Source organism: Pyricularia oryzae, chromosome 1, assembly GCF_000002495.2.
Source record: "Pyricularia oryzae 70-15 chromosome 1, whole genome shotgun sequence".
Lineage (NCBI taxonomy): Eukaryota > Fungi > Ascomycota > Sordariomycetes > Magnaporthales > Pyriculariaceae > Pyricularia > Pyricularia oryzae.
The window spans coordinates 6,581,955-6,606,852 of record NC_017844.1 but is presented as its reverse complement, the minus strand read 5'-3'; the positions used below and the strand labels follow the sequence as shown (position 1 = coordinate 6,606,852).

Sequence of the window (24,898 nt, the reverse complement as noted above, 5' to 3'; positions counted from 1 at the left end):
GGAACGTCCCCTCCAGGGCCCGTAGGTATTGATTTCGTACATCGATAGGGCTAATTTGCACGTTGGCATTCGCTAATCTAGCTACCAGGGAATTAAAACGGCTGTTAAATTCTGGTATTGACCCTCTAAATTTCGAAAAATTTAGGGCGTGAAATTCCCGATATAGCGAGTCTCTGCTAATTTCGGGTGCAACGGAATAGCTATCTTCCAGGGTCTTATAGGCCGTTACAGGGCTGGAATGCCATGCAATGGATTCTAAAGGTTCCTTGGTTAGGCTGTCTTTAATAAGCAATAATAGGACTGATTGCTCATGTTCCGGTAGGCTATAGCCAATTTCAGGGTTGGAAATAAATTCCGCAGCTTTTATAGCCCTGAATTGTACTATAAGTGCCTGTTTCCACAGGTCGTAATTGCTAGCCCCTACTAATTTGCAATTTTCGGGGAAGGAAAATACCCGTTTTGATAGTTCTTTACCTATCCCGTCACCTAGAATTAGGTTACCGGGTGGATTAGGTGGTGCGGTAGCGGTATTAGCGCTAAAAATCTGTGGGTTGGCCTCCAGATTACCGCTATTGGGGGTATTAATACCCGCAATACCACTAAAACTAGTGGGTTCACCATTTTTCAGCGTCAACAGAGATGTTAACTGTTGAATTGTGTGCTGAAGTTGATCCAATTGCGTAGTTAACGCTTTTAATTGCAGGTCTTGCGCCTGTAATTTAGCGGTTAGAACTTCATTCGGGCTGGATTCAGGGCCCCTATCCGGTGGAATTGGGCCTGGGAGGCCCGACATAGGGCTGTCTTCCATTGTAGGGTGGCCTGAATTATAGTTAAAAACTAACCTAGTCGCCTAAGGGTAAATACCCCAATCTAGGATTTTCTATAGCCGTTTGCCTTCTAACGGTTACAGGCCTATACTTGCCAAATATAGGGCTTATTGCTATTTTCAATGATCGAATCCACTGAAAATACAGGGTTGGAATCCCTAAATCCACAATTAATGGGTGCCCTGGTATTATTTGTACCGATCCAGGTGCACTAGCGATCGAAAGTTCAATTCGCTAGGTGGGTGCAGGGTAACCTGCAGGGTAATTTGCAGCGTTCGGTTAGTGGATCACTGGGCTATTAGCGGGCGAATACAGGGGTTTTGGCCCTGACTCGTTAGCGCAAACCCTAATTAACGCACTAAAAATTTGAACCAATCGCAATAGCGATGCACAACCCATAAAAACCACACCAAAAATTTTGGGATTTGCAATCGAGCGAGCGCTGCAGTGCCTGAAAATTGGGCCTGAGTCAAACGCTAATATAGCGACCCCTCACTGTAATTACAGGGGGGATAGGTGCTAACGTAGCACCTATAACCAACAATTTGCACAAAAAACAGCAATATCTTCGTCAATATACGTGCTGCGGATATGCGACAATAACCAAATTAAAGCCTGAAAACAGGGCTTTCCAATAATGCAAAGTGCGCTTTAGTGCACTAGCTAGAACCTTTCCGGGCTCATAACCTGTTAATAACAATGGTGCTAACAGGGGATATAGGGGTAAACCCTAGGTGCGGCGTGGTAAATAACCAGTGCTAAAAGCGCTGAATAATAGGTAGAAATGCACTATAATTTTGGTACTGATAAATAATTGGTTGGGGGAGATTTTGCTTTATTTCCCTTACATACTCTCCGACATCGAAGTGGGGGTCCGCACGCCAGAAAAGGTTCCGGTGCCGCGAATGAATTTCCGAAAAACTAATTTGTATGGGTTTTTGAAAAAACACCCTCATTTGCATACAAACCATCTCTGGGTTTGCATTTAAACGTTGACTTGGTGAAATTTTCAACCCGGTACAGGGTAGCTGACTCGCAGGTGCAGGGTGGGTATTAAACCCGGTACAGGGTAGCTAACCCCACTCGCTGACCTTTAAATTGCATTCCTGCATTAACAAAGTAACGGAATTCCACCATTCCCCACTCCACTTCGGCACTAAATAAAATTGGCTATATACAAATAAAAGTGGGCTTATTACATGCAAAATAATGCATATAATTAACAGGATCCACAACGGTAACATAGCATGTTTTCCTTGCGGTTGTGGCGGCGTTGGCTGCTCAGGTCCATAGGGTCGTTAAGCGGGAGCTCCGCGTTTGGCTTGGGGGCGGCCCGCGGTATGTCGGGTTGGGTTCGGGGAGCCGCGCGCGCGGGGGGCGCTGCGGCCCGAGGGGTACGTGTCTGTCTATTTTTATACTGCTGGTGCTGGCGGTAGCGGTTATCCAAGCTTTGCAGGTGTCGGGTGAATTCGTGGTATTGGCGAGATGGGGCGGGGTTGTGGAGGAGCATGTCCTGGAGCTCTTCCGATATTCCCTGGAATAAAAGAGGGGGGAGGGCATCCTCCGGCATTTCTCCTTCCAAAGACAGGCGTTGGAACTCCGACAGATACTCGGCGAAATCTACGTTCCGCTGCTTCAGGGCATATAGTTTGTTTTGTGCGTTTTGGACGTGGTCGGGGTCCCCGAATGCCTCCTCTAGGTATTGGAGGAGATCCGTATAATCTCCGAATTGGGGTGTGCCTCCGACCATTTTGGGCAGGATCAGGTTGTACGCTTTACCGGACAGTCGACCGGCTATATAAATCAGGCGTGATTCGGGGTTGGGGAAGCGGTCTTTGTTTGAGGTCATTTTCCCCCGGATTTGGGTGGCGAAGCGGCGGAGGTCGGAGCGGGCGCCCGTAAATTTATCGGGGTCTGGAAGTCGTTCAGAAAGGCGGGCGGAGGCGGGATGTTCGGAAGCAGGCGGCGGAGTCGTTCCCATAGGAGTAACCATAAGGGGTTCAACAGGCGTGTTGGTAGTTGGGGCGGGGGTGGTTATGTGTACCGTGGGTAGCGTTACGGTCCGAACTTCCTTCAGTTCGGACCGTGTTTTCTCTAATTCGGCGAAAGCGGCATCCCGGGAGGTTATGGCGGAGGCCTTTTCCATGGCCATGGCCAGAATGTCGGCCTGCGCCTTGTCGCGGACACGGTCCGTTTCGGCGCGGGCGCGTTGGGTCTCGGCTTCCTGCATTTCTAGGCAGGAGTTCAGGCGGACGTTGCTATCGTGCAATAGTTGCAGCTTTTGGTAGGAATCGGAGATGTAAGACACCCATTGTTCAGGGTGTCCTTGTAGGTGTTCGATCAGTTCCTCGGTCGAATCGGTTAAGATCGGGGGTTGCAGTGACGCAGGCATCGCGGGCACCTAATGAAGGAGCTACGTAATGTCACGGGCAGGCAGGACGGGCAGGCAGGGCGGACAGGTAGGTGCGGGCGATCAGGTAACAGGACAGAGTATATTGGCTATCTAGTCTTCCAGGTACAGGGTAGCAGGTGGTTGTTGACGAAGACGTAGCTCGAGGAGCTACATATCGGAGACTGCAGAGATTTCGCGTAGATATACGCGCGCGAGGCGCTCGGCCCTCACGCCTTCACGTGACAGGGGTCATGACTAAGCGACAGCCCAGTGGCTGTCCTTCAGGTCTGTGACATTAAACCGTTTTTTTAAAATTAAATATATTTCCCTCAACGTTTTATTTTTTTTACGTATATTTGGAAATATTTGTTTATGTTCCTTTTTAATATCAACGAAAATATTGCGTGCATTTGGGAAATTGTTACGATCAAGGTATCGGGTAACCTGTTCTTATGGTAAAGTACAGTGGGTTAAAGCAATTGAGCGTTTGACTGGGTAATTGGGGTTTTTAATAATTGGGGGTGAAATTATAATCGTTCTGAAATAAATATTGAGGTTAACTAAAGTTTAATTGCTGCTAAACAATCCTAAAATCGAATTTATTTATATAGTAATAAGCGTGTTTTATATAAACCAGTGATTATTCCTCGTAAATAATTACTCTATAGTAATAATTATTCGGGGGTGGTAATCGTTCTGCCTATATAATCACTTCCCTTTGGTAATCGGGCTAGGGTTTTTTATTTTATTATTACGTAACCTCGTGCTTTTTTTTTTGTTCCTGTCCGTGGTTTTTGGGGGTTCTGGTTTGGGTTCCCGACACTTCTTCCGTTCTTGCCTAATCGTGTCGGTGTCAACCCTGGTCGTAACAGGAATTTCGATTTGCATTATTTGGCAAATATTTGCGAAATTAAATACCGTTTCGTCCAGGAAATTGTATGAATTTTTTAAATAATTATTATTTTTTTTCCAAATTTATATAAAATTTTTTAATATGGTAAACGGGAATGTTTTGTTGGGTATATATACAGGCGGTAAATTTTTATACGTGGTAATATTTTGCGTTGTAATTAGACGGTTATATATTTGGTAAAATTTGTACGCGTTTAATTATTTTTTATAAATATTTGCCCGTTTGTTCCAATATTTTTTTTATTATCCTCGTTATATATTTGTATACCTCCGAATGGTTATTCCCCGGGAATAATTAATCGGTAACGGGTGTAATTATATTATATATTGGGGGAAAAACGAAATATGGGTTCGGGCCCCTGAAATTTTATTTTCGGAATTATATCGATCGGGTTAATATTGGTGGTTATCGAATAACAATCGTTTGTATTTTTAATAAAATATTCGCTTGGATTATTATTTTGCGTAATTATTATTTGGTTTTTTTGCAATTTCCATAATATTTACCAATTTCCGCCCTATTTTTCCGTATTTTCGGCCTGGTACCGTAATTTTATAATTTTGTAAATAATTTTTAAAAATACGCGTATAATTTTTGTTATAATTGTTAAAATTTTTCTTTTTCCAACTTTTAAATTCGTCGATATAATATTCCAACAGGAAATCCCCTTTTTCCGTATTATGGGTTTTCCAAAATTACAAATTATTTTAATAATTTATACGTTTTTTTAAACAACTGTTATTTTATTCGGATATTCCGAAGAATTTGCTATGGCGTTTTTCAACGTTACTAAATTAATATTTTGTTGGTCGTTGGGACGGATCCCAAATTTTTTAAATATACGGTCCAAAAACTCGTTTTCGTTGGGGTTTTCGAATATATTCGGGATTATAAATTATATTTATTATATATGTCGGTTTAACGGGTTTGTGTCCGATATAACGTTTTTTTTTCGTTTAAAATAGCGGTTCGGAACGGGTGCTGGTTAACGGTATAGCCCGGGTGGTAAAATTCCAAAAGGTTTAAATTGTAACAATTTAACCGGTATTTTTAAAAATTTACGTAATAATAATCCACAAATTTTAAACGCGTTGGCGTACGGAATTTGTGGTTGTTACAATATCCTCGTTATTATTTCCGAACACGGTGTTGGCCGAGGGAATTAGCAATTTAAATACCTTTATTTAGTTTATTTATGTTGCCTAAATTGACAATATTAATTAGTGTTGATAGGAATTGTATGATCGCTGCGATCGGTAAAAACAATATAACAAATTGAACGTAATTTAGTTTTTTTTTCTAGCTATCTACATGCTCGTCAGAATCGGTTGAAGATTCTTTTACGTGTTATGAGATCACGTGGTTAAACACGTGATCTATCTATACGCATGTCTGCCCATGAACCAACAATGGGGATCGATTGCTGACACTGGGTTGATCTCTTTCTCCGACGAAACATCTTGCGGCTTGACATTTTCGCCCGAGATAGGCTGACCTTTATGGATAGTTTCTTGGCCTGCGGCCTTGGATTCCTTTGCGGTGCCGGTTGGCGTTAGAGCCTCCGGGGCCTGGATCAAGTTTGCATGCCATTCTCGTATGTCGGTAGCATAGGCTGTAAAGAGTCGAAAGGGGCGGAGAAGAAAGATCGGGCTATAACCATCTTCTGGGTTCAACTCCGCGTTACAGATGACTGACAGAGTTTTGATGATTTGTTTCGAATGGATCCTGATTCTTTCGGGCAAGTTGGAGCCCGAGTACGCTTCCGACCGCTTCTCGGTTGTCTGTTTCCCTCGGCTGGTCCGGGACTCTCTATCAAAATATTTGGGTAGTCTGATCTGGGGCTCCCCAATCAGGACATGAATGGCAAAGGCAGTCTCGAGTGGTTGATCCCACATGGCCTTGAAGTCGGGCCAGGTGGATTCAAAGATCTTGACAAGTGCATGTTGCTCCGACTCGCCCGGATTCCAAGTCTTGGCATTCTTGCCTCTGGTTCCGAGCTCCTTTTTCTTTGCCTTGTTCCTATCGTATCTTTCCTTTTCTGCCATCCAGCGCTCAGTCTCCCATTCAAAGTCTCCCCTGAGCCTGGCCCGAAAGTAGTCAAAGTCCTTGGTCTTGGTCGTGTCGTCGCTGTCCCATTGATCGCTGTCAGACGTATCCCATTGCGTTGGAGGCCCGAGTTTGCGAGAGTGCTTCCGCAGAGAAGTCATTGGCAACAAGCGGCGTGTAGTGGTCGATATCCTCGGTTGTCCGAAACGGGTCAAGTCATTGAAGTCAAAACCAAAAGACCAATATCCTGTTCCCGCTTGGTCTTGGGTTCAAGAGAATCTTCCAACCCAAACGTTCCGTCTTCTTTAATCCAATGCATGAATGGCGCTCCTTGAGTGACTCGTTTATGCTATTGAAGCTCGGCAGCACGGGTCTCTCTCTTTTCGGCCCACTTTGCAGCTTTGCGGCGTCGTCTCTGGCTTCTGTGCTCTTCGAGGTCAGACTCGTGCGTCGTATCTGTCGTTTGATCTTGGTCGATTTTGTGCCCCATCTGAGCCACGCGGTCACCAAATTTGAAGAGCTTCTCTCGGAGCATGTGGATCTCTTGCATCAACGCTGCCGAGCCTCCCTCTGTCGATTCTTGGTGATCTTGAACACTAGCACGGTGGACATTGTTCGGTGGCGCCTGGCCTTGCTTGGAAACCCTCTCTTGAGCCGTTTCGTGTTTCTCGGGCGCAAGGGGCTTTTGGTCTCCAGTCGGCTGCGCCACGGATGGTATGCCATTGGCAACGTTGGAACTGGGCAAATCCGCCATTCTGAGTGTTTTCGCGTTGGTAAAGATGCGTACTGGTGAAAGATTTCAGTTAGAAGCTCGCCATCGAGAGACATCAAGCCAACCGCAGGTCTCTGATGAAGAAATGATGGCAAAGATCAGGGCCGGTGCGGGGAACAGTGACAAGATAAGGTAGCATTGGTCAGGCCAGCCGGTATCATATATGTTGAGCCGCATTTCTCACTCGGAACTCCTTATCCGCTGTAGCTTACAGACAGCACTTGAGCGCCTGCCGAGCAGCTGTGGAAACCGCTCGCCTAATAGTTCTAGAACTAGTCGTAGTCATTGGTCAGAAGTTCCGGCAGCTGTGCCCCCTCATGCACAGCTGCTGACTGCAGGCCGGTACTGCGCCTGGACAGTTAGAGTATGAATTACCACCACGACCCCTTTCAAGGCCAACAGCAGCCCTCAGCTTCTTGGATGACTTCTTTTCCATGGCCATGGATCGATTCCAAAGTATGCATCCGACTGAGCCCGATGCAGCTGCAAAGTACCGGATCCGAGACCGCAAGAGTTGGACAGAGGTCTTTGACCAGCTTGAAGCAGCAAAAGTATAGTACTATCAGACAAAGGGTTTCAAGGGAGGCTTTAGGGAGATTTACAGAAAGTCGGGCGACAATGTCCAACCGCTCATTGGAGTGACAAAGGCGTTACCTGATATGGACATGGTCACGCCTGTCTTGGGGGTCGTGCAGGTTCTTTTAGAGGCAAGCTTGTCTTTTCAATCCAGCATATTCTAGTCACTGAACATCAGATAACATCTTCCAGGCTGCCAAGCACGCCGCACAGGTTCGCCAGGCCATGTCTGGGGCATTCGACGGCATTGAGCCCATGTTTTCACAGATCGAGCTGTTTCCCAAGACATACCCAGGCGACGAAAACATCAAACAGGCATCTATCGCACTGATAGCCGTGACTTTCCATGTGGTCGAGTGTGTGATTGGCTTCTTTGTGAAACCCACTTGTACGCCACTTGTTCTATTCGCCACGTTAGCCTTCTGAGTCTGGGACGACGCACTTCTGCACAAAATTGATCGGGCACATTGCTGAGCACCCACGGCACATGTCGCTCAACTTCTTCTGTGGTCAGCACTTGGAGCCTTGCAACCCTCACAGCGGTGGTCGTGCCATGATTCAGACGTTTCTCTGTCAGCTCTTGAACCAGTGCGACTTTGGTCCTCAATATCAAGTGAACCAAGAGTTGGAGCTGATCAGAGCCGGTGACGTCAAAGAGCTTTACAGGATGTTTGAGTCTCTATTCAGCAGGATTTATGCAAGCCTCTGTGTCTTTTGCATCATTGACGGCGTCGTCTTTTACGAGCGTGACGAGTTCCTGCAGGACCTGGAGGATGTGATTCCCATGATAGTGTAACTGTTTGCAGAACATGATACCAACATGCCCATCCTCAAAGTTCTGATTGCCAGCCCGACAAAAACGTCTGTGGTCCGATGGCTGTTTACTGATGATCAGATCTTTTCAATGACGACCATGTCTGAGTATATCGAGAATCCCAGTCGCATGAGGGTGGAGAGGAGGCTGAAGGAAGAAGAGAGTGGCTCCAGCTTTGGTCTATAAAAGTCTGCGGCTGATTTGTGGCTACAATGGTCTGATCAAATTAGGAGCAATTCGGAAAAGGCAAAATGAAGAAAGGTTTGATGTTATGGGCGACCCTGACAACTTGCATGCCAGTTCAATGGACTGCATAAAGTTTGGAGATCTTTTGTTATCATGGCAATCGTTGCCACAAGATATATATAGTAGCTCATTTGAATAATGTGACCATCAAACCGGATACACACGAGCCCCTGGATGAATGTGCCGGCGAGGGTTGGCCTTGTTTTTTTCGAACCAATTGGAATTCCGGAGTCCGGGGGCCAAAAATATGTGAATTACCTGATCAGGTGCTATTAACAGGAACAAGGACGAGGTAGGTATTTGTAAATTTAAGTATTTCTGAATTCCAGGACCATGAGCACATTCATTCAAGGGTAGATGTGTAGTTGGGTGGGTTGGCCTGTTTCATATCAGGGATTAAAACGAAAAATTGCTTACACCACGGCAAATAAACTATTACTGGGTTGTTTCATGACTGCTTCGTGATGTGATTGAGGCGTGGCAGTAAGTTGATCGACATAAAACAGAAAATAATAGTAGTTCCAAACATAGCTCTACTAACCAACCCCTGATGCCTACGCTCCCAACCAAGGCAAATCCATCCGCACTTTATTCTCACCTCTGCCCGAGGCCGTCGACACGAGTTATATAAACCGCCCGGTGGCAGTTTTTGTCTTGCCTCTTTCTTTTCTTGGTCCTCACGTCCCTGTTGTCGTCTGTCGTTCTTTTGTTACTTTCTATTCAGCTTGCCTTTTGGTTTTTCGGCCTCAGTCTCAGAAGCTAGCAGCTGCCTTGGCCATATTGTCTCTTGACTCTGCTAAACAATCATTCGCAGCCCATTCTTCCAACAATTGCGGCTTACGTGTCAGTCAACCAGCAAGTCTACTTCAATCATCCACCGGTTCAACAAATAAGCCAACTCTCAGCCAAACACAGCGAAAAATGCAAGTTGCGTGGATCTTTGCTGCTCTCGCTATTGCTCAGTCAGTTGTGGCTAGTCCGACGCCGATCGAACCTCTCTTGGAAGCAGACACAATCCCGAACCATATCCCTCAAGGGGCCTGTATGAGAGGATGTAGGAGGAGCAACAGCTGGCGGATTTTCGGGGTGCGGTCCCGTTGCAAGAAACAGTGCGCGCGATGATCAGTCTAGAAAGGCTCAAGGAAGCGTGACCAGTACACGGATGGCAACTTAATACGAATAATTCAACAGCGGGGGACAAGGTAATCTATAGTTTCTAGGCGGAAATACCAGCTCGACAGCTTTTTGGCATGTCATAGCCTGCAGGCATAACGCCAACCCGCATGTAACCAGATTTTACTGAGACTGTAGACAGTTACAATGCCCACTCAGCCTCACCTGCACACCTTCATTCGTGACCATGGTACTGCAGCTTTGTATGTCCGTGGCTTTGACAGTGACACTCAGCTCATAGGGTGTAACTGGAGGGATCAAAGTTCGAATTTCGGGATCTATCCGAAAGCTAGCCAGTGGCTAGGAGCCAGTCTGGGCGCGGTACGAGCAGGCGAGGTACCGTCTGGAGCGTGATGAGAACTTGGGACGTAGACTGCATTCACGGGTGTGCTAGTCTCAACAACTTTGTCAAATGCGGCAACACCCGGCTTTTTCTGAAGGAAACCCCGGGGTATGCTCAGCACCTGGGCTAGCACCTCTTGAGTGATGACCCGTGGAATGATGAGACAGCCGAGGATGAGATTTATAAGCTCAACGTACCATATTGGTTCGCACTGCCTTAAGAGACGACTTCATCTTATCTTGACATGCTGTCAGATTGCGATGAAAGGTTTGTCGGGAAAATTAAAATAAGTTGGGGAAACCATGGATCCTTATCAAGCTTTTGAACCCTGCATTGCAGTACTCGTTGCCCGAATGATGAAGCTTTTGGAAACACTGTCTATATTTGTTGGGCTCTGATCTCAGCGCGACAGCCGTTTGCACCCCCACTCCCCCATAGTCAGTATATAAGACAACCAATGAACCCATCAAGCCCTGACAAATAAGATCCAGGGTTCTATCATTGCTTCTGTCTTATTTGATGATCATAGCTTGTAGACGGACCATCAATACTAGGTCATACTATTCACTTCATGATGGGAGACGCCGAAAGCTTCACTGCAAGTCCCTCGACCCTAGAGGAACTGCAGACGAGTGAACAGCGAGTTCTACTCGACACAATCACTCGGGTCCGAAAATGTGGTCTTGACAGCATACTGTCTCTCCCTCAGATCGTTGTCTGCGGAGATCAATCATCCGGGAAAAGCTCCGTCCTGGAGGCTTTGACAGAGATTCCCTTCCCTAGGAATGATAATCTCTGCACCAGATTCGCCACTGAAATCAGCCTGCGTCGCGAAGCCGTTGAGAGGTTCACGGTCAAGATAGTGCCAGATGGCACCCGTCCCCAGGACAAGCAAGAAGAGATCAGGGCGTTTTCCGAGTCACTGTCTGACTTGTCTGATCTACCCGTGGTTATGGATGCAGCCATGAAAGTCATGGGCATCGCGGGATCCAGCGACAGTCAAACCCCTAGCGCCTTTGCCGGGGACACGCTGACCATCGAAATCGATGGCCCAAACAGACCCCAGCTAACTCTTGTCGACATCCCGGGCCTTATTCAGGCCTCGACAAAGGGTGTGTCCGACCGGGACGTCGCAATGGTCAAGGAAATCACCGACCATTACATATCTCAACCTCGCACCATCTGCCTGGCAGTTATTTCTGCCACGAACGACGCAGCGAATCAAGGAATTCTTCAGCAAGTCCGCACTTTTGACCGCAAGGGTGAGAGAACATTGGGAGTCATCACGAAGCCAGATAAACTAGAGTCCGGGTCTGGTTCCGAGGCCGAGTTCCTTGCGCTGGCTCGGAACGAAAACGTGTTTTTCGAGCTTGGCTGGCATGTGGTCAAAAATCGCAGCTTCAATGAGCGAGACTCATCACTGGAAGACCGCAACATGGCGGAAATTAGCTTCTTCCGCACTTCCAACTTCAAAGCCCTGCCCAAGGAAACAGTCGGCATCGATACCCTTCGCGTTCGACTCAGTCGTCTGCTTTACAAGCACGTAAAGAACGAGATTCCACGTCTGATGGGAGATCTTGAGGTGGCTCTTGAGTCCTCCAAGGCAGAACTAGGCCTTCTGGGTAGCTCCAGATCCACAGCTCCAGAGTGCCGTGCATACTTGACACAGCTAAGTATGGACTGCTACGAGATCTGCAAGGCGGCACTGAATGGGCACTACGAGCACCGGTACTTCAAGTTAGATGGCGAATATAAATTCAGTTCGAAGCACCAAACAACAATCGCGCGACTTCGCGCCACCGTTCAGCACTTTAACAATGACTTTTCGGAGCTTATCCGGACCAATGGGCACAAGTATATAATTTCTCGAGAGTCGGACCCGAAACCGGAGACCGAGGATGAGTCGGACTCGAACCAAGAGGCCAAGGATGAGCCGGAGCCAAAAGCCAACTCTGAAAAGCCAGAGCCCCAAAAGCTGTCCAAGGCCAAAGCCACCGAATGGGTTCGGCAGATTATTCTGCGATCACGCGGAACAGAGCTTTTTGGCAGCTTCAATCCCAATGTGGTTGCTGAGCTTTTCTGGGAGCAATCTCAGCCTTGGCCTCGGCTGGCAAAATCCCACATAGACTGCATCAGTCAAGTATGTGAGCGATTTCTTGTTGGCCTTATTGATCAAAAAGGGGCAAAAGGTGTGGCCTCTCGCATCTGGTAAGTGCAAAAATTCTCCATGTGTTCGGGTGATTGAACGAACTAATTATTTGGAACAGGATGCCTCTGGTCAAGAATGTGCTCAGACAGCGCGAAAAGGCTGCTCACGACGAGCTCAACAACCTGATAGAAGATCTCAAGTGGTTTCCCATTAATTACAACCACTATTACACTCTGACTGTCCAGAAGGCTCGTCATCAAAGGTTTCAGAAACAGCTTACATCTGTTGGGATTCAGGACCACCTACGCAAAGATTATTGCAAGCATGGCGGACATTGTAAGAAACACGATACGGAAGGAGCTGTAAACCGACTTTTGTCTGCAGTAGACGAGGCATACGTTGCAGACATGGACGACTTCAGCTGCCAGGATGCTCTAGACAGTCTCCTTGCGATCTACAAGGTAAATCGACCCATTCAACCGACAGAACAGCCGGTTGCTGACGCACTTGCAGGTCCAGCAAAAGGTCTTTATTGCCAACGTCACCACACAGGTGATCGAACGGCAGATGTTGCGCGGGCTTGATCTTGTATTCTCGCCGATTGTCGTGGCGGAAATGAGCGATGCTGATGTGGTGTCTGTTGCGCTGGAGAATTCGGCCACTCAGCGACAGCGGACTTTTCTCACAGACCGAGTATCTAAGCTGGAGGAGGGCCAGAGAATCTTCCGCGCTGCCATGGGGTCGGTCATGGTCTCGCAGGCTTAGGTGTTGCAGGCTATATTTACCAAAGTCGCTGGCATTAGTCATTGACGGGAGGGAGCTCTCGTTTTTGACGGTGTTTTTTTAGTGCAACAGGAGGCGGTTCTGGAAGAGTCCGGTGGTTTGGTCAACTAATAGTTCGGTGCACGTGACTCTGGAAAGTGGATCTCCATCATCTCGAGATCCACGTGACAAACATCGACCTGAATCTTTGCCATCATCACTACTACAAAGCATCATTAACAGGTATACATACACCTGCCCGCTTACATGCAGTCCAAACATGCCCCTCCCGCTGCGGCTGCGGCACATTCCGATACCATGCTCGGCAAGCAAGCACACGCCGCTGCAGATGGCCTGCTGGCTGCAATCGCGGATTCAGCAAGACATGGTTGACAACAAACTCGAGACTCGCCTAACCTTGCCAATTCCCAAGCAGAAACACGCTGCAGCCCAAAGGAGAGATTGGGTCAAGGCCCTGCTTATGCTCAATATCCCAAACAGCTCGTGCCCGTCTCATTTGCAGGAACTACTCAAACACATTGGTCCGCCACCGACCGTCATCTCCTTCATGCCGCAGCCTGCCTTTGATATACCAGGCTTGGCTGTGGATCCAGAGAGCGTTCAAAAGGCACGCCAGCTTGCTGCTCCATTGCCCAAGCTGATTCATTCTCATGAAATTGCCTTTGGTGTTCGTTCGCTTGGTATGGAGCTCCCAGACTCCTTCACATGGGGTCAATTACAGGAAGTGGTCGAACAACTGCTGAAGAACCGCGACAAGTGGAGTCAGGCCGGCATCAGTATTCCAGATCTGTCCATTGCACATGGGAAACCGAATCAGAAGGCTGCATTCCTACAAGTAGACCACTTCATTAAAAGAATGGAGGGTTTCGTGTCCGAGGTCAAAGACGACACATTACCCAGCGTGCCTCTGGTGACGGACCTGGCGGCAAAACATGGGTTGCAGCCCATTGACACGGATCCTGCCTTTTTCGGGCCTGGGACCTTGATGCTCTGGCCTGTAATGGACCTCTCGGACAGTCTACAGCTGCCGCAAGGTGCCAGTCTCGCCTCTGAGCAAGCTCTACACGATATTTTGGCACAAGCCACCATCAGAACCATCAAGGAACATTTCCGCCTCGATGGTTATATCAAGCCCGGGGAGACAGGAGTCTGGGTTGATGACAAAACTTCATCTGTACCGAGACGCGTGGCCACCGTACGGCCCATCGTGGGGCCCAAATTGATCACTTCTTTTGGTGTCGGCCTGCAGGTTGGGCCTCTGCACAAAGTGGCAAACAATGTGGACCAAACAATGACAAGCCTGGCCGAACTTGGGGGTATCCCGAACACGCCAGCTTCGCTCGCAAACCATTGGGCAGAAGTGTTTGCTGACTTGTTGAACGCCACGCCCAAGAGATCCGCAGGATTTAAATTCAAGGTCCAGAAATCTGCACTGAAGCTGAAGGCGATAGAGAATCCCCTCGCCAAAGGCCCCGCTTGGACAGTAGACCACCTTGAGGATTCTGCACTGGGTTGGAGAACCCAGTCACATGTTGACACTAGCTTGAAGCGATCTTTGTTTTTCGATGACAAAGTCTGCAGGTTGACTGCCAATTGGCCGCTCCATAAAATGGGCGACCTTTTCGACAGTGCGTCGGCTAGAATCACTGATATTGAGAGAGGTGACCATGGCAGATATGGCAAAAAGGCCTTGCCCCAGATCAATGGAGTCATGAAGACTATGGGAGCAGTATCGGAACTCGCGCAAGGGCGGCCATGGCTCGGCGTTGACAAGATCATGGACGCATGGCATACTCGCCCGATCAACATGACCACCATCTCGAAGCTCGATCTCCACATGCTGGATCATAGACCAGTCATTCTTGGCAACGAATCCTTTCCAAAGCTGGAGCCCATTCCCCCAACAGAACTCATCTCTGACCTTGATTTGACCTGGCCGGATCTGGCTGTACCCGAGGTCGAGTCGATAGACCAACAGCCCACCTACGCTTTGGATTTGGAAGACAGTTGGAAACGCTACTGCGGTTGGGTCCTCCGCGTGCTGCGCGAGAGCTCTCTTGGGCGGCAGCTGGACACGAGGCTTTTGGACCATAGCGCTCGATTCGTGACGGCCGAGATGATGACCAACTCGGGCGTCGCACTCGCCGTCATCAAGGGAGCAAACTCCAGCATAGCCAGGTCCATCCACCACGGGCTCAACTACATGCAGTGTGCAGCCGTTTACCGACGGGCCCTCACGGCCAGGGGACAGCCGCGCGGAGACGCAGCCACGCTGTCCCGCCAGGAGGCTCGGCTCATACTTCCCCACCGGCGCAGGATCAGTCGCCGCTGGGAGAAACACGTGGAGCCCGTCAAGCGTATTGGTGCAGCCTACAGAGGTGGTCTTTTACCGCCGGAGGACTTCGGGCAGGCCTTGACCAGGTTGGTGAGACATCCTGGCCAGAATCAGTTCAGCAGACGGGCGTCCAAGATTATCGAGGCCCGGTATGGCAAGCAGATACTCCGTGCCACGGGGCTGAAGAAGGCGCCTCCGACCTGGCGGGCAGATGAAGATTTCTTGGGGCGGTATTGAGGTTTGTAAAATAGTGTAAATACGGTGTTGCATGTAAGAATAGTCTGTACTTGTATACCGACGCTCCAATGAGTCAGGGGGGGCTGTTCTGCAGAGCCCTGCCCGCTTAGGGTCGTTATCTTGTGCGCCTAGCATAATGAGCAAGATCGACAGCGAAATTGCGGCGAGACGGGGCTCTTGCGTCTTTGTAAACTCTTTATGGCCATGTTCTCCACCCTCGTAACTGGATACACTGTTGTCTTGGACCTGGCCTGTTCGATAGGAACAGCGCATGCGCGTACCAGATAGTCGCGTCTCTAGCTTTCTGGCTTGCAACCTCCGTCGACGAGTCCAGTGACACCAAAGGCAGCCAACATCTGACATTTCGAGCTTCATGTCTGGTTGTAAAGTATGTTGCCGACCTAGCGATGGTTTGTCAAACGTCTTGGTCAGGGTAGAGGCAAATACCACAGCGCGTACACATGGCACAGCCTATGGTGCTACACCTGCGTGAAAGAATTCGTTGCGAAGTCATACATTTTGTAAACCAATAATTTACACCGACCATCCTGCAGTAACAACCCAAGCGCCGATTGCACCGGAAATAACCTCAAAGTATCCAACGTGCCAAAGAATGAACGACAAGGTCGTGCATTACAAATATACAATCGAATTAAAGAAAGTGAGACAAACACCTCAGTTACAAGGATCTGACCACGCTCATCGAAGCATGTACGACAGGTCTGGCAAGTTCCGCACCACACGGCGGACTTCATCTTCGTAGGCATCATCAGTATCTTCCATTCCTTCAAAGGCAACCATCTTCCTTGGTTTCGAGTCTGCGGGTAATGGTGAGTGCGAGCGAGGTGTTGAATCTTTGATGTCAGTGGGAACAGCTTGAAGACCGCCGGCTGTATTCGCAGGCGCTGGACCCGAGGCGCCAAAGAACGACAGATCCCACTGGTCGCTAGCGGTAGAATCACTGGGTTGAGATACATCCGAGGCAGATGCTGTCTTGGGGGCACTCTTGACTGGCGGTTTGACGTCCGCGTTTGCCTTGTCACGTGCGTCAAAGCTCATGGAGAATGCAGGATCCATCCCGTTTCCATTAGCTCCAGGAGATGTGATCATCTCTCCCCAGTCATCATCGTCCTCTTTAGCTGGGGCCGGAGGATCCAATGGTTTTGATGTGGCAAACATAGATACGGGCCGCGGTGCTCCATTCGATAAAGGTTTTGCCGCGTCCATCATTGAAGTGCTCCAAGAGAACCCGTTCGAGGGTGTACTAGGCTTCGAGCTCCATCCAAAACTTGCCAGAGCAGGAGCAGGAGCAGGTTCAACTTTACTGGCTGGCGGTGCACTCTGTCGTTTCTTCTTAAAGACCTCGTCAAGGTTCACGGGCTCATCCGGAACCGAGGAATCCCAGCCAAAGGCGGCCCCTTTTGCCTTGTTCGCTCCCCCGCTGTAGCCCCTGAGCGAAGGTCGACCACCCGCAAAAGCATCCTCTTCCATCCAACGCCGCACGATTTTGAACGTGTCGTTGCGTACTTCAGAAGTCGGCCAGGTTACTCTTCGGTAGTAGTCATCACCACCAGCATCATGCAGCCTCTTGGTCCCTTGTCGAGAGACACGATACCATACCCGTCGTTCAGATATTGACGAGAATGTGTCATTGACGATTCGATCCGAGACGTCGGCGTCTTCTGGATCTCCAAAAGTGCTATCTTTGAGGCCCAGCTTCTCAAAGAGCTCGTCGACGGCTTTGAGATCAGCCGTAAACTGCACATCACCATACTTGTCCGTCAACTCTTGTTGGTACTGCACCGAGCCGAACTTGTCTATAAGCTCTTGAAAGTTGGTACGAGTGGGCGGCGGTGGGCGTGGAACAGAGGTCGCAGGGAGCTCGGGTTGGGTGCTAATGTTGGCAGCTTCAACAAGCGTTTGGAAGCTGGCCCTCGTCGCAGGCAACGGGCGTGGTATCGACGTTGCAACTGTTGTTGTTGTAATCGTCGAGCTGACTCGAGCTACCTCGACAAGTTCCTTAAAGTTCTTACGAGTTGACGGTATAGGCCGAGGTATTGAGGTTGCCGGAGACGATTTCCCAGCGCTGTCAAACATCTTGGCCAAGTCTGACACTTTGGCCGACACTTTTCTCTGCATTGGGCTGTGTGGCATCGGCTTGGGTCTAGAGTCTTCGTCTATAGATGTGATGGGCGAGTCTTGTGGCCTGGTTTCCTGCCTGCTATCCTCGGAGCATGTAGTCGATGCTCTCGACCGTGTCTTTTCGGCATTTTGATGTGATGTTTCTGAATCTTGCACCTGATCTGTCTCCGTCGTGTCCTTGATTTCTACATGTTCCTTGTCCCTTCCCCACTGGCTTGTCACCTCCAGTTCCTTAAACTCATCAGGATCAGGGGACGCTTCAGGTATCGTATCCTGCAGGCTGAACTTTGCACCAAAGCCAGGCGAGACGGCAGCCTTGGGCGGACTGGGAGGCAATTCCAGACTCGTATCTGAAGCCCAGGGATCCAGATGCGTCCCTGGAAGCCTCAACGCGGAATTCGAACTCGATCTCGACAGTGTTTTTGCTGCAACCCCAGGAGACGTTATCGGCCATGCCCTACCGCTAACGCTATTATCCCTCGACCGTGGCCGCGACCCCGCTAGGCTGTGTAAACTGTTCTCGCGCGACCGCGATCGCGGGTTGTCTGTCACATTCCCCCAGGCATTGAGCGAGCCCGAGGTCCAGTTGGAATCATCGTCCCCACCCCAGGGCGAGGTGAATTCCAACCCAGGTAAGCTGTCGGTGGTCGTGGACGTGAGGAATGCGCGAGGCGGCGGCTCTGGCCCCCGGTCGTTGTCGGGGGCGGGCGTGGTCCATGGAGAAGCGCCCCAAGGATCCTCCATCGCGTCGGCGTAGTGGAGGAGTTTAGGCTATCGCATCATCGATCGGGTCGTATCGTTCGGATCGTTCGGATCGTTCGGTTGTCGTTCGCTGGTGCTTGGTATGGAGCGAGACGGTGCAGCGAGTATCTGCAAGGGCCTAAGCCAAGAGACCTGATAAACCTCCAAGCAAATGAAGACCTCTAGAACAATATCGAGACGCGTTGACCGCGATTGTCAATCAAGTGCTGTCGACGTCCGTCAGCTTGTTCTGTTCCAGAAGGCACAGCAGTCGCACGGTGCCAAGATTGAGGTTGAGAACACGCACAGTGAAACAATTCAACGGTCAGGGGTCGGTGGGACGCCTAGATCTACGGCATGACAGGCCTAACCTGGATGCAAGCCGAATCTTTCGGCCAACTCCCGTATAAATGGAGTCTTGGTAACAAATAACTTTACAAGTTGAAGAGAAACTGATTCATTGAAACCTTGCTGGAAAATAGGTAGGCAATCGTTTTGAATTGATCGCAAGTTCATTTGCCAAGCTGATGCTATCCGATGATAATCTACTTTGTACCAAGTCATCCGAAGCTATCCGGCCTCCCGGCAATGTGTAAGAAAAATAACCAGGGTATCTCCAATAGTATGTGAAGCAACCAATCCTTTATGCCCAGCGCCTCGCTCCATTTAGCCATAATATGAGGCTTGTAGTAAATTCAAAAACAAAAGAAAGTCCCAGCCTCATGTACTCCGTAGCAAGGAAAACAACCTCTAGGTTGGAGGTTGGAGCAAAGCAAGAAGAACTAGTTTCATGCTCGAGCAAAGAAGAAAACGTGTAACTCGGGTTTACTCTTGCTCCTCGCTTGCAAAGTCCTCCAAAGCTCCCGAGAACTCCCGCAAAACCCTGCGAACCACTTTGTTGCCCTGCGGAGAAAAGACAAGCTGCTCTGCCATCTCTTGCAACGCGCGGCGAAGCGTCATTGCATCTTCCCAACCGAGCTCTGCGGGAATAGGAACCTGAAGAACGCGCTGTTGCGGTGCCGGCTGTACAAGGTATGCTGGCGATAGCGATACTGGATTCCTATTCTGTATAGCTAGAGGCTGCGCAGCAGGTACAGAAGGGCCGGCATCTCTAGTGTTGGACGCTTCGTTGCCGCGCTTTCGCCTTTTAAGTGGCCGTTGCGAAGTTCGTCTTGGGCGCTTCGATCCTGTTCGGATGTTGTTAAAATGGGCCAAACAGAAATGCAAGCAGTAGTACTAACCTTTGTACAAACTGCACTTTGCCGTTTGTGCATTGTACTTGCAGCATCCACAGCCGCCATTGTGAACACCTGGAACCGAATACCAGCCGACGAAAGGTCCTCTGTTGTCTGTACACCGCTTGCAGGCTATTGGGTTTTCAGTCCCAACAATTTGCATTAGAACTGCCTCGACGTTGTCAAGTCGCTTCCAGATAATCTTTCGACTTTTCCAGACGGGATGGATGACGCATGATCGTAGGGGCTGTATTAACGAGCAGAGTTAGTTATATCCTACCTCAGACGTAGCAACCACGTACCTGCATCCCGAGCATTGCCGTCGTCGCCCCATTTTTAGCGAGATTGGAGGGCATTTGCGAGAGTATATCCCGCACAACATCGATGTTGATCTCGTTTGGATCTTCAATGTCGCTTCTGATCAAGTAATCTGGTTCATCGACTGTGTCGTTCACCGGATCCTGTGAATCGCCATCGTCACCCAGGAATTGGGCAAGTATATCCTGGTCGAAATTGTCCACGCTCAGGTTGTTACTTGGGGCGGTAATGTCGGTGTCAGGAAGAAAGTATGGGATATCGCCAATGTCAGATCCATCGGAATCAGAATCGGAGTTGCTACCTTCGGTTCCACTCGTGCTGCCGGGTGAACTTTTGATGTGGATCGGCGGGGATTCTGCGGCGACAAAAGACATGATGCTGTGATGTCGATAGAGGCGACTGTTAAGAGCAAGTAACCATTGTCGGCGAGCCGTATGTGCTACAGCCGGTTGGGAGCACGATCGAGGTATTGCTGTTGGACAATGCGGGAGAGGAGGTTGACCGACGTGCCGACGCGACGCGGTGCTATCCGTAGTTCTAGAAGTGATAGTGGAGTTAGTGTCGGTAACACGTTGGCCGCTAGTTGACGTTGGTTAGGTCTGTGCGCCGGCGTCTGCGGGGTGGGTCGCGGGGTTCCGTGATCGGCAGGTGCTTAGAAATTAACTGTCGCGCGGAGTTTGTGGCAATGCGAACCAGTAATTATATCAAAGCCTTTACCAGCGTGATCTCGAGTGAAAGATCTTGTTCTACAGACCCTCGTCTCTCCAGACACGTCCAAATGTCCTTGTCAAAAGTCAAACACATAATACTTGTACGTTGCATCACCACTCACGCAGTCATGCACTAACAACAACTAGGTCCTCTCCGGCAAAGGCGGAGTTGGCAAGTCTTCAGTTACCACACAACTTGCCCTCTCCCTCTCCTTGGCTGGCCATTCAGTTGGTGTTCTCGATGTCGACCTTACAGGACCCAACATCCCCCGCATGTTTTCGGTCGAAGACGCCAAAGTAACACAAGCCCCAGGCGGTTGGCTCCCGGTCCCGGTCCACGAATCAAACCCTGCCTCCAATACTGGATCCTTGCGCGTCATGAGCCTCGGGTTTCTCCTCCGCGATCGAGGTGATGCCGTAGTCTGGAGGGGTCCCAAAAAGACGGCCATGGTTCGCCAGTTTTTGTCGGATGTACTTTGGGGAGACCTAGACTTTTTATTGGTCGACACACCACCCGGTACCAGCGACGAGCACATATCCCTAGCCGAGACGCTGCTACAAAAGACTGTCCCGGGTCAACTGGCCGGTGCAGTCGTGGTCACAACGCCACAGGCCGTCGCGACTGCCGACGTTAGAAAAGAGCTCAACTTTTGCAAAAAGACAGCCATCCCTGTACTGGGCGTGATAGAAAACATGAGTGGCTACATCTGCCCTTGTTGCGGGGAAAAGACAAACATCTTCATGTCTGGAGGAGGAGAAGTCATGGCCAACGACTTTGGAGTCAAGTTCCTGGGAAGGATACCTATAGACCCTGTCTTTGTCGAGCTCATCGAAACCGGTCGGCGTCCAAGATACCAAGCCCCCGCGAAACCGGACCCTGAGGCAGCATCCGAAAGCGAAGCCAGGGATCCAGGACTGCTTGTTGAAAAGTACACCGACAGCATACTGGCACCCATATTCGGAAACATTGCTGCCGAGCTCATCAGGGGCGTGTCGAGCGGGTGAGCTCTCAAGGTCACCCATGAAATCGACACCTCCCGTGCCTCTCGGACTGAAACCCGGAAAATACGGATCAAGCTTCAAGCCAACCGGAGCGCAAAGCCTCGCAACAAGCGCTGTTGCCCAGCCCCACAACTACGTAATCGCCAGGGACCCTAGCAGGCTAGCACCCCACAAGATCGGGCTGGAAGAAGCTGTTCCTGGACACACAAGTTCAAGTTGAGGGCTAAGTACAGGCAAAACGTCTTTGGACGAGTTTACAGGGCACAAGTTTATAGTTGCTTTTACAACGGCTGCTGCAGGTCATTGATCGTGCAGGTGGCTTTTGTATCTGCTGGATCTGGCTGCGGGGTTTTTGACCGCTTATAGCTTTGTTCGGTCGCGTCGAATTATGCACTGCGCCCACCTTGGGCATCGGCGATCCCACCCAATCCATGGTGGCACACATGCAAAATTTCCATCCAAACAAAACAAAATTTTCTCTGACCTTTCCATTGTTTGAGAACTGACTGTCCAATTGTTCTCAACCAACGCTTTGAGCATCTGCGAGTAGCCGGTGTGATTTACAAGGTCGGTTGTTTTATTTTGATTTTGACAGACTGCCTTGGGATTGAATTGCCTCTGCCTCACCCTGCCTCACCGGCGACGGTCTGTAGCTCCTGCTAACCATGACAAATCCCATAGCTTTTACTTCATCTATATATCTCCACCTGATGCCAATCTCGACATCCTGACGATCTAGCTCGCAAGCGCCAACTCTCGACCCCGTAGTCCCATCACCAAAGCCCACCATTCCTTCGCTAAGGATATTCCTCCCCCTCCCCGGCCGACCTCCCTAACGTCCCTGGAGACGTTAGACAAACTCTCCTCCCATACGACCAGTATATTGGCATTGCCATTCTTTGCCGCCCAACACCAGTCCTGTGGGCCTACTCTCTCAGACGGAACCGCAAGGTCTCTGCTGAGTGGCAGTCAGTGTCCCGCGGAAGAATCCCTGGACCAGCGCCATTGGATAGCGCCTTGGACAGCGCCTTGGACCAGGCCTGAACGTCTGAACATCAACGTCTTGACAAGACAAACATGGGTTGCGAGACTGGAACCAACGAGGGCCAGGGCTACAGCTTGCCCAGCGCTCCTCAGCTCACCATCAACCACGATGTTGCGCAAGACCTAGACTCTAGCGGTGCATTTGAGGGTACGTAGTAGCTCCATGTTAGTATGAGCGATTTCTGACATGCATCAGGACCCGAGAAACTCCTCGAGGTGTGGTTCGCCCCCTCTCCCAGTGCCCTCCCGTTGGGCACCAAGGAAAATGGCCTCAAGTCGGTTCCTTCAGACAACTGGGTTGAGATGCTTGACATTGTCAACTGCAAGATCCTCTCGGTCGTGCAGTCGTCTGTTGTTGATGCATACCTCCTGTCCGAGTCGTCCATGTTTGTCTTCCCGCACAAGATCATTCTCAAGACTTGCGGAACCACGACCCTGCTTCTGGGACTCGCCCAGCTCCTGCGCATCGCCGCCGTCGATGCCGGTTTCCCGGTCCACAATGCTTCCTCTGTTGAGGATGAAAAGGCCGCTGCCACTCCGTACCGCGTCTTTTACAGTCGCAAGAACTTCCTCTTCCCAGACCGCCAGCGCGGCCCCCACCGCAGCTGGAAGCAGGAGGTCAAGTACCTCGACAGCATGTTCGAGGGTGGTAGCGCGTACATGGTCGGCAAGATGAACGGTGATCATTGGTACCTCTACATGACGAGCCCTGGCTCTACTGCCCTCACGCCCCCGCAGACGCCGCCGGCTGGGGAACTCATGCGCATTCCCACCGGTCTTCAGACCGCGGCGAGTCGTGAGGACGACGAGACGCTTGAAGTTCTGATGACGGACTTGGACCCTGAGAATGCCAAGCAGTTCTACCTGGAGCAGGCCAGCGCCCTGGCTTGCAAGCAGGCGACGCTTGCCCAGCAGGCAAGGGAGGAGGCCCATGCCGCACTGGACAAGGCCGCTTCCACCGACGAGCAATTGGTCTCAGAGGCCCTCACCACTGAAGGCCATGCCCTCGGTACTGTCGTGTCAGACACTTGCGGCTTGTCGGACGTGTACCCCAAGTCAAAGTACCCTGATGCACGCATCGACGCCTACATGTTTGAGCCGTGCGGCTTTTCGGCGAACGGTGTGGTTCCAGCTCCTCCTGACGCGACTGGTGCTCAGGGCGGCAACGAGCACTACTTTACGGTGCATGTGACACCGGAGCCTAACTGTTCGTATGCGTCGTTTGAGACTAATGTGCCCGGTGGTCAAAACGGCCGGGAGACTGCCGACATCATTGGACATGTCGTTGGCATCTTCAAGCCTGGAAGGTTCAGCGTGACCCTTTTCGAAGGCAAGGGCCGTCGTGGCGAGAACGGTACCAAGGCAGACCAGAGGCTGAGGGTTGACAACGTTCCGGGATACCGACAGCTGGACAAGATTGTGCACGAGTTTGACGACTATGATCTTGTCTTTCGCTTCTACCAGCGTGAGGGCTGGGTGGGCAAGGAGGGTGCCAGGGTTGGAGAGGATGATTTGTGATGGTTGTGAATTGGCGCTTCTGGTTTGGATTCTTTACGTGTTATATCAAGTATTGAATATTTTCAATAATCCGTTCCTCTCATCATTGCATGTAGCATTTAGTTCTTTCATTGCAGCACATTCCAACCTGATCCTCAAGGAGGTACCGTCACACAGCGACTCGCTGAGACACCACCAGCCACAGGCCATGCCAAAACCGGTGATAACCCGCCTATCGATGGAATGTGTTTCTTGCCTGCAGGCAGAAGACACTTGACCGAGGGGCAATATGAACTCATCGATGATGCTCCCTGAGTCGATATCCTTCTCATGCTCTTCATCCATAGCCTCAATACCCTACGGACATTATCACGGACAGATTCACTCGACAGAAACATGCCGACAAAATCGTACACAGGCAGCTACACAGGCAGCAGCACCTCCAAAAGGTCACGACGTTCGCTGGGTGGGGGCGAGATTGCAAGGACACGCCCCCGACTTCTGGACCGTCCATGGGTGTCGCGGCTGATGGTGGCTTCGCTGCTGGCGCTGTTGACTTTCGGCATTATTGGCTTCGTTGTCAGCTGCATCGTGCTGAGCGGG

The 24,898-nt window shown here is 50.2% G+C and overlaps 10 protein-coding genes across 10 annotated transcripts; 5 read left to right on the top strand and 5 right to left on the bottom strand.

Moving 5' to 3' along the window:
• Position 1: 1 nt before the first annotated feature.
• Positions 2-808, bottom strand: MGG_16479 (uncharacterized protein; the record flags this gene model as incomplete). The annotated part of the gene is made up of 2 exons (XM_003710692.1): positions 2-255; positions 475-808. Coding segments are annotated over 2 exons (588 nt in total), but the record flags the coding sequence as incomplete, so codon positions are not given.
• Positions 809-1,557: 749 nt separating this feature from the next.
• MGG_16478 (uncharacterized protein) lies at positions 1,558-2,020 on the bottom strand (the record flags this gene model as incomplete). Its single annotated transcript, XM_003710691.1, has 3 exons — positions 1,558-1,616; positions 1,680-1,748; positions 1,906-2,020. Coding segments are annotated over 3 exons (243 nt in total), but the record flags the coding sequence as incomplete, so codon positions are not given.
• Positions 2,021-5,508: 3,488 nt separating this feature from the next.
• MGG_14295 (uncharacterized protein) lies at positions 5,509-6,932 on the bottom strand (the record flags this gene model as incomplete). The annotated part of the gene is made up of 2 exons (XM_003710690.1): positions 5,509-6,370; positions 6,571-6,932. The coding sequence occupies 2 exons, from the start codon at positions 6,930-6,932 to the stop codon at positions 5,509-5,511; spliced, it is 1,224 nt and encodes a 407-aa protein (XP_003710738.1).
• A 452-nt stretch (positions 6,933-7,384) lies between these two features.
• On the top strand, positions 7,385-8,322 carry MGG_10641 (uncharacterized protein; the record flags this gene model as incomplete). Its single annotated transcript, XM_003710689.1, has 3 exons — positions 7,385-7,501; positions 7,719-7,886; positions 7,945-8,322. 3 exons carry the CDS (start codon positions 7,385-7,387, stop codon positions 8,320-8,322), a joined length of 663 nt encoding a protein of 220 aa, XP_003710737.1.
• A 2,354-nt stretch (positions 8,323-10,676) lies between these two features.
• Positions 10,677-13,016, top strand: MGG_10640 (interferon-induced GTP-binding protein Mx; the record flags this gene model as incomplete). Its single annotated transcript, XM_003710688.1, has 3 exons — positions 10,677-12,310; positions 12,370-12,712; positions 12,765-13,016. The coding sequence occupies 3 exons, from the start codon at positions 10,677-10,679 to the stop codon at positions 13,014-13,016; spliced, it is 2,229 nt and encodes a 742-aa protein (XP_003710736.1).
• Positions 13,017-13,236: 220 nt separating this feature from the next.
• MGG_10639 (uncharacterized protein) lies at positions 13,237-15,862 on the top strand. Its single transcript, XM_003710687.1, has one exon. The coding sequence runs from the start codon at positions 13,294-13,296 to the stop codon at positions 15,604-15,606; it is 2,313 nt and encodes a 770-aa protein (XP_003710735.1). The 5' UTR covers positions 13,237-13,293; the 3' UTR covers positions 15,607-15,862.
• Positions 15,863-15,970: 108 nt separating this feature from the next.
• On the bottom strand, positions 15,971-18,775 carry MGG_10638 (uncharacterized protein). Its single transcript, XM_003710686.1, has one exon. It carries the CDS (start codon positions 18,490-18,492, stop codon positions 16,306-16,308), a length of 2,187 nt encoding a protein of 728 aa, XP_003710734.1. The 5' UTR covers positions 18,493-18,775; the 3' UTR covers positions 15,971-16,305.
• A 162-nt stretch (positions 18,776-18,937) lies between these two features.
• On the bottom strand, positions 18,938-20,517 carry MGG_10637 (uncharacterized protein). The gene is made up of 3 exons (XM_003710685.1): positions 20,027-20,517; positions 19,731-19,971; positions 18,938-19,676 (listed from the first exon to the last, which is right to left on the bottom strand). Exons 1-3 carry the CDS (start codon positions 20,414-20,416, stop codon positions 19,315-19,317), a joined length of 993 nt encoding a protein of 330 aa, XP_003710733.1. The 5' UTR covers positions 20,417-20,517; the 3' UTR covers positions 18,938-19,314.
• Positions 20,518-20,524: 7 nt separating this feature from the next.
• MGG_10636 (cytosolic Fe-S cluster assembly factor CFD1) lies at positions 20,525-21,757 on the top strand (the record flags this gene model as incomplete). The annotated part of the gene is made up of 2 exons (XM_003710684.1): positions 20,525-20,596; positions 20,900-21,757. 2 exons carry the CDS (start codon positions 20,525-20,527, stop codon positions 21,755-21,757), a joined length of 930 nt encoding a protein of 309 aa, XP_003710732.1.
• Positions 21,758-22,831: 1,074 nt separating this feature from the next.
• On the top strand, positions 22,832-24,316 carry MGG_14297 (adenosylmethionine decarboxylase; the record flags this gene model as incomplete). The annotated part of the gene is made up of 2 exons (XM_003710683.1): positions 22,832-22,946; positions 22,995-24,316. 2 exons carry the CDS (start codon positions 22,832-22,834, stop codon positions 24,314-24,316), a joined length of 1,437 nt encoding a protein of 478 aa, XP_003710731.1.
• Positions 24,317-24,898: the final 582 nt, after the last annotated feature.

What these genes read in the sequence shown, in the direction of transcription:
- MGG_10639 (XM_003710687.1), top strand. Translation starts at nt 13,294, where the DNA reads ATGCCCCTCCCGCTGCGGCTGCGGCACATTCCGATACCATGCTCGGCA.
- MGG_10638 (XM_003710686.1), bottom strand. Translation starts at nt 18,492, where the DNA reads ATGGAGGATCCTTGGGGCGCTTCTCCATGGACCACGCCCGCCCCCGAC.
- MGG_10637 (XM_003710685.1), bottom strand. Translation starts at nt 20,416, where the DNA reads ATGTCTTTTGTCGCCGCAGAATCCCCGCCGATCCACATCAAAAGTTCA. An exon ending in CGGCAATGCTCGGGATGCAG is followed by an intron (nt 19,972 to 20,026) that starts GTACGTGGTTGC and finishes TCGTTAATACAG; the next exon opens with CCCCTACGATCATGCGTCAT. An exon ending in AAAGTGCAGTTTGTACAAAG is followed by an intron (nt 19,677 to 19,730) that starts GTTAGTACTACT and finishes ACATCCGAACAG; the next exon opens with GATCGAAGCGCCCAAGACGA.